This window comes from Lichenostomus cassidix, chromosome Z (assembly GCF_008360975.1).
Source record: "Lichenostomus cassidix isolate B80296 chromosome Z, HeHo_3.0, whole genome shotgun sequence".
Taxonomy (NCBI): domain Eukaryota; kingdom Metazoa; phylum Chordata; class Aves; order Passeriformes; family Meliphagidae; genus Lichenostomus; species Lichenostomus cassidix.
The window spans coordinates 62,362,598-62,376,544 of record NC_139511.1 but is presented as its reverse complement, the minus strand read 5'-3'; the positions used below and the strand labels follow the sequence as shown (position 1 = coordinate 62,376,544).

The following is a 13,947-nucleotide window of genomic DNA, read 5'->3' as shown; positions in this document are numbered from 1 at the left end:
GGAGCAGCTCTGCTGTCACACACCCTCCTCGGTGCAGTTCCGCTCACAGCCGCCAGGGGCGCTGCTGCTCCCGGCCGGGCAGGCAGGGGCGATGATTCCCCCGCCGGCAGGGGGCGCTGTGGCGCGAGTTCAGCGTCTCCCTCACGCAGCAATGGCGGGCGGGCTGCGGCAGGGAGCTCGGAGCTGCGGCAGGGAGCTCGGAGCTGCGGCAGGGAGCTCGGAGCTGCGGCAGGGAGCTCGGAGCTGCGGCAGGGAGCTCGGAGCTGCGGCAGGGAGCTCGGAGCTGCGGCCGGAACGGCAGGGCTGGCTCGGCCAGGGGAGCCAGCAAGAGGCAGCAGAAACTCTGCAGCTGTGGAAGGAGCCACGGCAACGGCTGGTCCCGCGGTCAGGCTGTGCAGAGGGAAGAGCAGCCCCGCGGTGGGGAACGGGGCGCTCCCGGCTCTGGGCTCCCGAACAGCCGAGGCAGAGGAACGAGCCAGCAAGCCCAGTCACAGGGCCCAAGGAAAAAGAAATAAAAAGAAACAGGCAAAGCCTTAGTGCAACAGTATCTCTGCTAGAGAGAGAACACGAAGGGCAGCCAGCCGAATCCAGCGCCCAGGAGGACAGGGTGGATCTGCCCCTTGCCCCCCGCCCAATTCTCCCAGGAAATCTCGGGTTGGCTCCCAGTTATCGGGATATCCTCAGAGCTTTGGCGGGGAGGGGGTTCAGCAACCATCCTGGACACAAATCAAAAAAATAAAAAGAAAAAAACCCAAATATAGTATGGAATAAAAAACATTCCCAAGACACCATATTATTTTATCTGAGATATGCTATTAAAATTTTTCCCTGTCCTTTCCCACTCCACAGCACAAATATCCCAGATAAAAAGTAGCTCTTCAAAAATGGACCACAAAATGCAACATTTTTTAAACCAATCAAGTTAATATTTACAATAATTTCCAAGATAGGATACAGCCCTTAGCACATCAATCTTACTCACACTCCTATGTCACAAAGGAGGAACTGAGACTATACCAACTCATGGTAGAAAAACAGAGCGCAAAAAGGAAATAAAACCATCTTGCCAAGCTCCAAGCTTTCACTTTTAACCACTGGAATGAAAAACACAGAATTGTTCCGACCACAGGGCAGACAATACAGTACAATTTGCAACTTTTCTTCTATTCTCGTAACTGCATTTACAGTTCAAATGAAAATAGGAAGAGTTTTTAAAACCAAATGCGCTGTTATACACTTATAAATCACATATTCCAGAGAGCCGAATATAAAAACAAGTGTTAAATATTAAAAAGAGTAGTATTAGTACCTTATGCAGGGGTCATTCTGTTTTAGAATCAAAACCAAGTTATCAACTACAGTCTCCATCATCAGAAGTAATATTTAATTTTATTAAGTTACTTTTCACAAGCTCATAATTTCTTGCCAGTCTTAAGTGCAATTCGTGAAAAGCTACTTTGCATTTCTGTAAGTATTTTCCATTTTCAATACTGGGTTTAACAAAACCCCCAAATATTCTTCAAATATTAAATTATGGAATTATTCAATTTCTCAAAACCGTACTTAAAAAAGAGTAGTTAATCTTTTAATGACAACATGCATATTTACTAAGTTACCACAATTACTGGTGCTTAACATCTGATTTTCAATAGCAAAATTGACACTCCTAAAATCTGAAGTTTCAAATATTGACTTTTCACTACAAAACGTACATCTACAAACCTAATCCAGCTCTTTCATTTTAAGACAACTAGAGAATTTGGGAGCATTCACATTTCAAAGTTTCCAGATTACCACAAAAAGGAAACATAACTATGCATCAGACTTTTCTAGCAGAATAAATGGCTTTTCTTGCTACACATTTTGGAATCCCAGTGAAAACAGAAGTATTCTGTCAATGGCTGATGTCCTTGACAGACACAAGGAAATGACCCAAAGAAAAGATTTCAGCATTAAGTTCAGCTCCTTAATGAATGCTATGCACCTACACTTGCTCTGAACCAATCCAGAAAATAGAGCACTTGCAGATTTGCTATTAACGCATTAGAAGACGAGTTCACTTGTTACTGTGATTTTGTTCTAAATACCCACCTTCCTGCTAAGTGAATGTTACACATTACCACTGAAGTGGTCAATCTCACAAAGAGCGCTTTTACCAGCCACGATGACTACTTCAAAGGTTTTGATGCACGTTTGTGCTTATTGTATCAACTGGCTCCCCACACCTTCCCTTGAGTATTCAATCATTCACTTAAGATTGGCTCAAAAATGTCAACCGGACTCCTGGCAATCTTACTCAATTCTTTGTAACAAACTCATCTGCAACCATAATTTAAACCTTATTTTATACCCCAAATTCTCCTCTACTGTGTTATTTCTTTGCTGCTGCTGGTTGCAGGATCCATCCTCAGTCACAGGAACTCAGTTTTCATTTTCAGGAGTGCTGCCTTATCTCTATCAGAAAGGTGTGCACACCAGGTCCTTCTATCAGTCCATCAATTTGGGTAACACTCACACTGAAGCTCCAACATCTCACATCTCACTGACTGCAACACACTTCCCTTGCCTTGGCAAATGGAGCACTGGTCCAGATACAAACACTCACTATCCTACAACGAACACCTTCTCCCTAACTCCCTGCCTACTTCCCACGGGTCCTCTCAGCTCCCTTCCACACGTTTCTCTTTCACCCAAAAAATGTTACTTGCTGTCCTTCTGAATGTCTTTCATGGTTTTTTTCTTCAGCTTACACTCTGATCCTGCAGTAAGATTTTAACTCTTGCCTTGCCAGCTCACAATGACAATTTCCAATATATCTGTTGTATTTTCAGCACGTACCTGTCACATGCCCATGATTTGGAAGAAACACATCAAAAATCATCACCATATATTCCAGAAATTGACCCTTTAAATCTTTTTCACCATGAAAACTCCAATGAAAGTTGACACTTCCTATTCTATTAGTGTCCAAAATATTGCATGTGATGAATATCGAATGTCCTCTCCTCCCACCATGCTCCATCAGTTTACATCCTGCAAGTCTGGCATATTACATTTTTGATTCAATTCTGCAGGACAGGAACCAAAGCTTTAGCTCTATTTATGCAACTTAATCCATTAAGGGAGATATTTCCATTTTCCAAGCACTAAAATACTACAGAAATTCAGCCAGCAGGATGAAATCTTCAGCATAACCCTGCATTCACGTATTTCCTTGTCCTTATTTGATACCTTCTTTTTCCACAGTATGTAGACTTCAAGTACTGTTTTATAATATTCAGCAATTTCATTAATGTCCCAGCAAATGTCTGACAGAGTAAATACAAACCATTTTACCTGTAGGATCACATATTCCACTATTTGAGCTCTTACCTTAGTAAAATTATTCAAGTGACCTAATTTTCTCATATTTGACACGCCTTGTAATTTGGCCACATTTTGGAGAATCTCTCTCATATTATCACAAGGGTCTGCAAAAGAAAACAGGATATTACCAGATACAGCAAAAAAAAATAACAACAAAAGACCAAAAAACAAAAAAGAAAAATCTAAACATGCATTCAACATGCAGTTTCATAAATACAATGGGTACTCTCCTGGTCACGATTAGGGATGCAGAGCACTTTTGCTCCAAGAAGCATCAATCTGATTTATGCTAGGGACCAAAACCAGGCATACCTGAGCTCTGTAGAATAAATGTTAAAGGCCATTGAAGAGAGACTGTTACTTTAAAGCAGACTTTAATCAGTATCTTAGATTTGCAGTTGACAAAGAAATCCATTTAGGGTCTGAAACTCCAATCCCTACATCTTGTAAGTGAACAGCTTTACCCTTAATCCCGCTGTAATTTAAAGACAAAGTAATCTTAAACACAGAAGTAAAAATATAGCAGGTTACTGGCACATCACAGTACACCTTTTGTCCCTCCAGACAAAAGGTTGGTGGGATTGTGGAAAGACCTCTTTTCTGCTCTCCATGTTTTCCACAACAATGCTGAACTTTAAATAGAGGGCCAGGCCTTTTCAGTGGCCTGGGAAGTGAACTACGAGATAAACAGAGGCCTAGGAATATCTTTTCCTTTCTTCCTAAGGGTCCACCATCCCAACAAAATTAGTCAAACAAAAAAAACCCCACCCACTCACAACAACAAAGCCGCACAAAGCAGTATTCAGACACCAGCTGATGACCCTGCACTCTACTGGAAAACAGAAAAGGAGTACCATGATGAGAAGAAACTCTTGTCCCACTTTTGGGATTGAAGCTGGAAATTGAGGCAGAGTGGAACAGATACTGCAGCAAGCTCTGTATGTGGTGATACTGTGACAGGGCAGTTTTTAAAGGGACATGTTTGACTGCAGGATACTCATGGAATCTTATATTAGACACTGAGGATAGGTATTACAACAATACTATCAGCAGTGTGAGATAAATGAAAAACCAAGGCTATCCTGAAAATGTAAATTTAAACCACATAAATTATTGGAAGTAATACATTGCCAAAAAGAAGAAATAACTGCATTATATAAAATGAAGGCTTTAGAACATGCCTGAACACCAGACATCTGAAAAGCATCAAAGAGAGAGCTTTTGTGTGCTGTGTCCCACACTAACTTCAGTAAGAAAAACTTGCCTCCTACAGCAGAATGAGCAGCTATAGCTGAGTTTGTGGCATACCTATAGTCTTTTACCTTCCCATTCCTCCTAAAAGTGCATTTGTGTATGTTTCATTATGCAAAGGAAATCAAGCATTGGACATGTAAAGAAAGCTTCACTACCTCTCTACAAACCACACTTTTACATCACTTCCTGTAGGTTAAAAACTTAAACCAACACATTTAGAAAAGCAAACATAACTAGCAATCTCATTGGGATATATCCAGAATGCTCTCAGAAAGACAAGACCTATACTTGCACCACTATCAGGAATCAGGACAGTATTTAAAATGATGGCACCTACAGGCAGGCACCCCAATCAAAGTATACAAACCTGTTAACCCACTGTAGTCAATGAAGATTTTGTCAATCAGCCAATCAAATCAAATGCCATTAGCCTGATTAGCTGCTAGATGCCTGCTCAAGGGTAAGGTAATCAATTGTACTGACTATGCTGTTTTTAGAATGAAACTTTAGCACATGTAGAGACATGCTACTGTCACACCATATAATTGTGATAGTTTTCAAACAAAGTGAGAGTTTGGGAAGACAAGATAGGTTCTTAAATGTGGGCATCAATTTCTATTAGCACCAGCTTGATGCGAAAGATCCCTTTCCATACCTAATCACAGCATACACAGAGTCAACCATCAGACACACAAGTACAGACACACAAGTAGCAGACTACCTTGCACTGCTGACCAGCACACATAGTAAAACCGGATATCTAATAACTTTGAATTTAAATTGGAATGTGCGCATGACCTCTATGAATCCATAGGAAAAAAAGAAAAATCTTTGATACGATCACAGAAATTAGAGACAGTGAGAATCTTAGCAGATCTATGCCAGGTTTAGGATTCCTCTGCACAATTTGCTTTTCCAGGGCTTAAATCGATTTAAGAGGTTTGCAGTAACACAAGCCATAAAATCATGGAACGGTTTGGATTGGAAAGGACCTTAAAGATCACCTGGTTCCAACACCCTCACCATGGGCAGGGAACCTTTCACTAGACCAGGTTGCTCAGAGCCCCATCTCACCTGGCTTTGAACACTTCCAGGAATGTGGCACACTGAAAACATGCAGTTTGGATTAGTTATGGCACTATAAATAGTTTCTATCATATAGCCCCTTAATTTCAAGAGAACATAACAAGAGAGAATAATAACTTCCTCATAATCTGGCTTCTTTGAAAATACAGTTTGGCTCATAGCTATGCTTTGGCCTGCCTTGGGTAACCTGGGAATTTACCTGGCTCACATCACTTTTAGACTTGTAGAATTCCCCATTATGCCATAAGAAAGATTCCAGGTGAGCAGTCTTAGTGCAACATAACTTTCCAAAATGACTGAAAGTATGTTTTACTTTTGAAAGTACAGATGGCTACATATGCCTGGCAAACCCCTACGAAAACTAAGCTCACTGTATGGACAGGAAAGACCACAGGACTAGCCCAGAAACCTCTTGTGTATCAGTGGTAATGAACATTCTTATTCAGCTATCTGATAAAGCTGGCATTAATTCCGAAGTGTGCAAGCTCCCCTGTGGAAAAGGGCAGTCAATTTGAATGTGAAGAAATAAGGACACAATGATACTACAATTTCCCATATTAACAACTCTGTAAAAATGTCAGAACTGTATAATAAGGATGTCTAAATCAAACGTATACTAAAACCATTTTCCTCTATTATTGCATGGAAAAACTGCACTTACAACAACTTTTCCCTCACCTTGTCTTCTTTCTGTTGAAGCAAAACTCTCATATTTAGAGACTGAAAAGTTTGAGGAAACGCATGTTTGCGGTGCTTAGCAGGGCAGTCAGGTATTTCCCAGAAGCTTCACTAGCAGATAAGTAATTTGAAGCAAAGTGGAGAGTCTAGAACAGAAGCTACAAAACCGTGAGAAAACTGAGAACGTGACAGATATTTCCACTACTCAATTGACAATACAGCAAGTTAGCTGTCTCACACTTCAATCCTATCAAAGCCACTACCACCGCAGAAAAACAAGAAAACAAGATAGTAAAGAAATAAAGACCCTCTCATAGCGTATTATCTCAGAAAGAACTAAAATAACAGAAGCCTTTTTGGTCAAATATTGCCAGTTGAAGTCTCATTTTAAACTTCAGAAGAACCTTCTCATAAAAAGTATTCTATAAAAAACAAAATAACTGTGACACACTAACTTCAAGGAAAGACTGGTTATCTTGTTTTTCCTTCTTTTGAAAATGCATCATACATTAAAAAGAAGTAGAAAATTTATATTACTTACTCAAGTGTGACTTATTTTTAGTAAAAGTAAAGCCAGTAAGGAAGGTAAGCAGGCATAAGAAAACTTCATGTCACAGATGTAAAAGAATTTAAACCAACTAATGGAACTTCACAAATTGCAATACAGTCTTGCTAGTCTGTCCCTCATATTGAAATGGGCTTGGAAATAGATGAAATACATTCTGGATTCTAAAAACTAAGCCATGTGGTTTTCCTGTAATCACAGATCAGATCCAGCACTGTCTATCTTGCTGTCACAAAACCTTACAAAGGCACTATAAAATACTGAGTAATGCAGAAATGGAAAAAAAGCATGGCACAAAATAAGAGCATTAACATTTCATTGTCAAGCTTAACAGTTCATCTTGGTTTTGAAAAAACTTTTTTCTGTTGTTTGAGTTTGTTGAGGATCAGGTTTTTGTTGGTTTTTTTTTGTTTTGTTTTTGTTTTGTTTTGGGGGAGTTTGTGGGGGGAGAGAAAGAGGCTGTTGTCAGTGTTTCACAGATTCACAGAATATTCTGAATTGGAAGAGACTCGTAAGAATCACTGACTCTAACTCTTCAGTAAATGGCTCATACAGGGATTGAATTTACAACCTTAGTGTTAGTAGCACCATGCTCTAACCAACTGAGCTAACTGGTGTTGTGTTGTTTTAAAGACCCCAGTTCATATCACAGCTGCAGAGATTTCTTAGCTCTTACTCTCTAGCTCCTCAGAATTTGCTGTTTGGTATCTCAAACAAAAAACCAAGAAGAGAAACTACTTATTATTTAAGACCCCTCAAAAGTCTATTCTTTCCTGACTCACTTCATTCATTACTGAGATGCTGACTCGTACTGGGAAAAATTTCTTCACCAAAAGGGCTGTCAAGCACTGGAACAAGCTGCCCAGGGAAGTAGCTGAGTCACCATCCCTGGAGGTAATTGAAAGATGCATAGACGTGGCACTTAGGGACACAGTTTACTGGTGAACTTGGCAATGTCAGGTTTATGGTTGGACTTGATCATCAAGGGTCTTTTCCAACCAAAACAATTCTCTGATCTCCAGCTAGTCCACAGCAACAACCAAACATCTTCACATTCTTTTCCACGGTGCTCTTGAGAGTGGAGTCGTGCAAAATAACTCAGCTGATCTTCCAGCCTTCTTTTGCCAAAAGATGCATGACTCCTTTTCCCTTACTTTCCTTCTGTCTTCCATCGCACTGTATGATATACTCTTACCCTTTACACTACTACAGCACCCATCTTGAACTTCACGATAAAATTATCCTGTCAAGTAAATCAGCAGAATCTTTTTGGTTCTTCTGGTTATGTTAGTTCTCTACTGAGTTAATGACTCAAATGGAATACTAAATTCTTACAAAATCCACTCAAGAAGTGGCTGTGCCACTGAACCATTTACAAGTAGTGAATAGCTTCCACCACGACATACCTGTTCCACAAGGCACTTGATAGAAAAAGAGTAGTCTTTTTTTTTTTAACCTAGACTTTACAACTGGTAAATAGTCCCAATTATTGTACACAAAGCCACTTCACTCAAATGTCATCTAAAAATTTGTTGATATGTACAAAAATTGCATGTCAGCCCAGTTGTGTCCGGCCACAACAGCTTAGCTTGCTAATCATAACTCTAATTTTCTGTCTGCTTTTTGTTGGGCAGCAAAAACTTTGAAGTAGCTGTAGTTGTTCTGTTTACTTCTGGTACACCAAACAGCTTCTTACCCACAGCTCTTTGTACTAACACCCCATACTTAAAATTATAATCTTTAGCACAGAGCAAAGCTGGTGTTTTTAAAACTCAAGCCTCAAGAACTCCATGATTCTCTACACCTGAAAGTTATTCACAGATGCATGTATATTAAAAATCTCCAACATCGTGTCATTGTTTGTTTTTAAACTCTCATGATCTTTTAAAGTTTGACTCATTTTTTTCACCCCTTCAGAACTGTGACATTGTTTTTCCCCAGTGAGAACCATGATGCATTCTGACAGATCCCATTTTCCAGGGAGAAAGAACACCACAGAAGTCCAGCTACACAAAACAGCTAGCGCTCCATCTAATGCAGGGATGAAATAGGACCAGCAATAGCTACATTAGCACCAGTGACGACTCCTTTCGCTTGACAGATTTAGCAGCATTGTTTGACCACATTCAGTATGCTAGCAGCATGCCAATTCACTGTTCTGTTATGCACATGTGAATGAGAAAGAAAAAAAATAAAGAATGGTAGGCTTTAGCACACAAATAATTCAGTAACTCTGAGGTCAGGCCTGAGTTAAACTGAGGAGAGTGTATTATATGCCTCACTTGGTGGGTGCTAAAACAGTACACAGCACTGTACACAGTAACCAATGTATATACAGTAGCTTTTAAGTGAGAGACTGCACTAGCAGATGATGCCACATCAACTAGAATCACAAGGCCAGAAAGTGAAATAAAAGATTAAACACTCCTAAATACTTCCTCTAAAGAAGGAAGCTATACTTCACTACAGTCAAGCATCGCTCCATTGATGAAGAACACAAGAAGTATCTTCCTCTTACTGAAAGAATCATAGTAATGATTGGATAATGGATAATACTGGTGAACTTCTTATACACCTCTACATTTATTAGATATATTTAGAGCATAAATGCTAGGCAATTGGATATTGTCAAGTTGTTCTTAGTGGCTAGTTTAAGCACATAGTGCCAAAATGAAGGAAGTTGAGTGAAATACATCAACTAGAAACATTAATGCACTCTTCTCCACTTCCACTAAAACAGCAACGAGTTACCAGTTATTAAAAGCAGTGAAACCTTAGAAATCCATTACTTAGAGGGGCCTATGTAAGACTATATGTTAAGTAATCAGCCTGCTAAAACACTTTTTAATCAAGACCTTCAATAACAAAATGAGACATCAATGATAAGTCATATCCTACCATTACAAACTTGTTGAAAAAAAAAATCAGGATAATTATATAATCTTCAAGATACTAAAGTATTCTTAATTTACACCTAATTCAAAAGGTAGAAACTGGACTGGAAAAACTGAGAACATGAAAGATGAGAAAGCTACATGCAAAAAGCAAACTGCATGACACAGATCACTCCTGTATTATTTATACTAACACATCAACTCTGCTTTGCCAGATTCCAAATAAACTAGTGCATGAACACTTTACATTCAACCTGTGATTTTTAAAAAACCAGTAATACATGTTTAGACTGAAGGCATATCTCAATTTATTGTGTAAAAACATAAAAATCTGTTTATTTGTAGTATCAAGTTAATGTAGTTACATTAAAAAAATGTACTGAATACAAAGCCTGATAAATATCCTCTATGATCACAGTTAAAATTTTATTATCACATTTGAATCAGTGAGAAATACTTCACACTGGTACAGTGTGATGTAAAAGTTTTGCCAAAGAAGACTTTAAAATTTGAGATTTAAAAAATCCACATCTGTATCAAGTTTTAACATTTGAGAATAACCCCTTAAAAAGTACATGTGACTAAAAGAGTAATTTCTGCAAGGAAGTACCTAGAGATTTATTTAGTTTGATTCCCACAGCTTTCATGGGGGAACCATACGAAGAGCACTTTATTTTGAATATAGGTAAGTTCCAGTAATTCATATTTGTGAAAACTGCAAACAAAAGCTTAAGAACTTGGACTGTTTTCACCCTTGTTGCTTAAGAACGCTATGAATACATGAAAATGGCTCACTAATACAGAAAAAAGCACACCTCCTCTCTTTCACAGAAGGTAGCAAAGAAAGTAACAGAACTATCCTCTTCCTACATGACTGAGAAATTAACCATCAGATATACAAAAATGCCTATGAACTAGAAAGCAGTGGAAAAGACTGCATATTTAAGGTAGGATCCAGGAGTCACCAGAACTTCAGATAAATAGGAAATCATTTATCAGCATTACTTAGGCATCTAATCCTCTTCACATTTATTTCTCTATATCTAGACTTGCACATATACACTTCTGAAAAACAGTAAGTAAAATTTAAATGGCTATTGTGATTGTACAAATTTCTCTGTTGCTGATGTGCAAAAAAAAAATATTGTAAATTAAAGGACTTTTTGTTGTTGCTCTTTTTTTTCCTCCGTTTTTGCAGTCAGCTTGAAGTGCAAAATGGACCACTTTCCAAAATACTGTCTTATAATATAATTTCTAATCAAGACACTGAGATTATATTAGTAGAATCCTCACCTTGGAATTACGTTAATTATTCCCAATGTGTGATCTTGTATGTCAGACTATGCTTTGCTGATAAAACTTCTAAAAAATGGGTTTTATAGTTGAAATCTTAACAGCTTTCCCAGGACAGAAAGAGAAAACTGAAGGACCATTCCAAAGGGTAACTACAATGCTGACTTGAAAATTAATTACATATAGTTTCTGATAAACAAACCATTCTTTAAATGCTTTATAGCAGAACAAAACCTACTGTACTGAATAAGATTCCTCAAGGACCAATTATGAAAATAGTATTAAATAATGTTAGTTAGGACTACATAAGGTATCAAGGCATGTTTAAAAAACTGTTATTTAAAAAAAAATTGTCTCTTCATAGAGAGAAAATGTTTAATTTAGTCCTCCACTTAAATTTACAGTTAGGTCCTCGACTCTCAGGAAGACACGACGTTGATGCCAAGAATCATAGCAATAAATCTTGATATACGCTCTTTGTGAATTACAAACTTATTCCCAATTCCCCTGCCTCTCCCCCCTCAAAAAATATCCCACCAGAAAGCCACCTCTCTGCACTACAAGATACCCAACTATAACTATTGCATATTATCATAACTATTATAGTATCTTAACAAAATTTCTGTCATGTCCTCTCAATAATATACATAATAATACACAAATATAAATTATTCCAAAACACAGTTAAATTCAGGAAGCACTTCCTCTAAACTTTCAAAAGCTCAGATGTTTAAAAGAAAAAAAGAGAAAGAAAAAGAAAGAAGACAAAAAACACAGAGGGTCAAAATGTTGGAGGCTGGGGAACATTCCGTAACTGTGTGACTATGCATTTGTTTGCCCTGTTGTTCTGCTCTCTTCTCTGCAACAATTATCAACTACTGCCAAGGTTGGAGTGACCCAGTACAACTGTTCTTATGCTCAAGAGCCAGTAAAAGCCTTTTCCAGATTCACAAAATTGCTTTTGTCAGTACACAAATCAAATTAATACTTCCCAGGACATCAATGATGAATTTGAATGGTAAATGTAAGTTTTTTATAATGGCTTAGAAAATTACCTTCAGTTCTTCCAACCCATTTTCTTCTTTTATGCCACCACTTCTAGAAGTGAAAACTTAAGATGGTCATCATTTTCAGTCGTTTTAACAAAACACTGTGCCTTTCTGACAATTTGCAACCAATGTTGGGAGAGTGGATCAGGCAAATCTGCTTTCAAAACCACTCGAGAATTTTGACCACATATTTGTCTGAATATTACCAAACTGAAATACGATCCTACTCTAAGACTATTTTCTCAATTAGCTTTCTGATTTTTCTCTGCATCATTTTAATTTGTTCAAGAACCTGAAAGCACAAATGTTGCATGTCTCTTACTAATAAACTCTAAGCTGTCAGGAGGTAGCCACTGTCCCCAGCAATACCCTGTCACATAGGTTATCATTTAAGAAGTCCATCAACATTAGCAGATGTAGTATCACCCAGTTTGCCAATCAAGACATGAAGGGCAATTTGGCATGACATGGAAACACTAAAGTAATAACATACTCAAATTCAAACATTAATACAGGGACACAACTAGAAACAACAAGTAATTCACAAATAGCACTGACTGCAGCAGGAAACATTTAAACTGTGACAAATGTGATGTGCTAATTTCCCCATCCTAAAATGCTATAACCAGAAGATTTCAAAATAGTGCTGGTTGATGATACCTGGGGTCTTCATTCCCTCGTACTAAGGAACAGTCCTTGTGTCACACAGCTAATAGAGTCACATTGTTGTGACCATTCAAGACTTCTATACTTTCTCCCCAGAAAGGACAGGAAGTGTCATATTTATAGATTTCACAACATCTACACACAATTCTCTGAAGACAGAAGACACCTAATTTTTGGTCAGTCTCAACTTAGAGAAACCTATCCCACTGAAGTAAGAAGCTAAGCTAAAAACTCAGTTGCAAACACCATATTTATAGAAACAGTAAGATTTTTCCTATTTCATTTTTTGTACTTCATAAAAAAAACCCCAGAAGTCTACCCACGACACACACATATGGTTTGCATAAAGAAGGAGATGAACACATTCTAAATTCTCTAGATATGAGGTTGCTCAAACTGAATTCTGACTTCACTGATGCTCAGGAGGTAACAAAGGAATAAGATTACTTACAGATTTAATAATTTGTTTTTAAAGAAGTAATTTCTAGGCAACAGCTGTTCTTCATAGCCCTCTATTTTTATGAAGTAATTATTTTTAAATATACGTATTTATTTATAGTCTATGTACACTTCAAGCAGGAAACCAATTTTCCATGCAACTAAAAAAACCCAAACAAAATCCCTGTATTGTTCATATACATCCTTATATGAAGAGATTAATGAAATTATTCTTTGTTACTTTTCCAATTATTGTGTATTTTTCCATAAATCAAGGCCATATTGTTTTGCTTTAAATACCTTACCTCTGTGCATAAGTATCTCCTACCAATGATTCTGTAGTCTTAAATCAACAGAGGTAGCTCGTTTCACAATGAATACTTATGCAAATAGGGCACAGAGATGTACTTACTTCATTTCAGCCAAACAACTGCTAATTCACAGGAGCCATTTCAAAGACGAGCAAGTAACTGTCATCTTAACCATTTTCCCATCCTTTTTGCCTTGGACTTAAACGGTTACTGAAAGTATCATTTATAAACAGCATGAAATTACATTCTCTAACCATTTTTTCAACTGAAATAGAATTAAAATTTTTCATTCTTTTAATGTTACATGTCAGACAATTAAGCACATTTCTAGTAAGCAAGCAAATAAA

The 13,947-nt window shown here is 37.9% G+C and overlaps 1 protein-coding gene across 1 annotated transcript in view; it reads right to left on the bottom strand.

The window, feature by feature from the left end:
• The window catches only part of RICTOR (RPTOR independent companion of MTOR complex 2), a 77,353-nt gene that overhangs the window by 55,792 nt on the left and 7,614 nt on the right, over window positions 1-13,947 (bottom strand). The window contains exon 3 of the mRNA XM_085042674.1: window positions 3,373-3,470. Coding sequence (XP_084898800.1) covers window positions 3,373-3,470 — 98 coding nt within the window. The remainder of the gene's footprint in view (window positions 1-3,372; window positions 3,471-13,947) is intronic.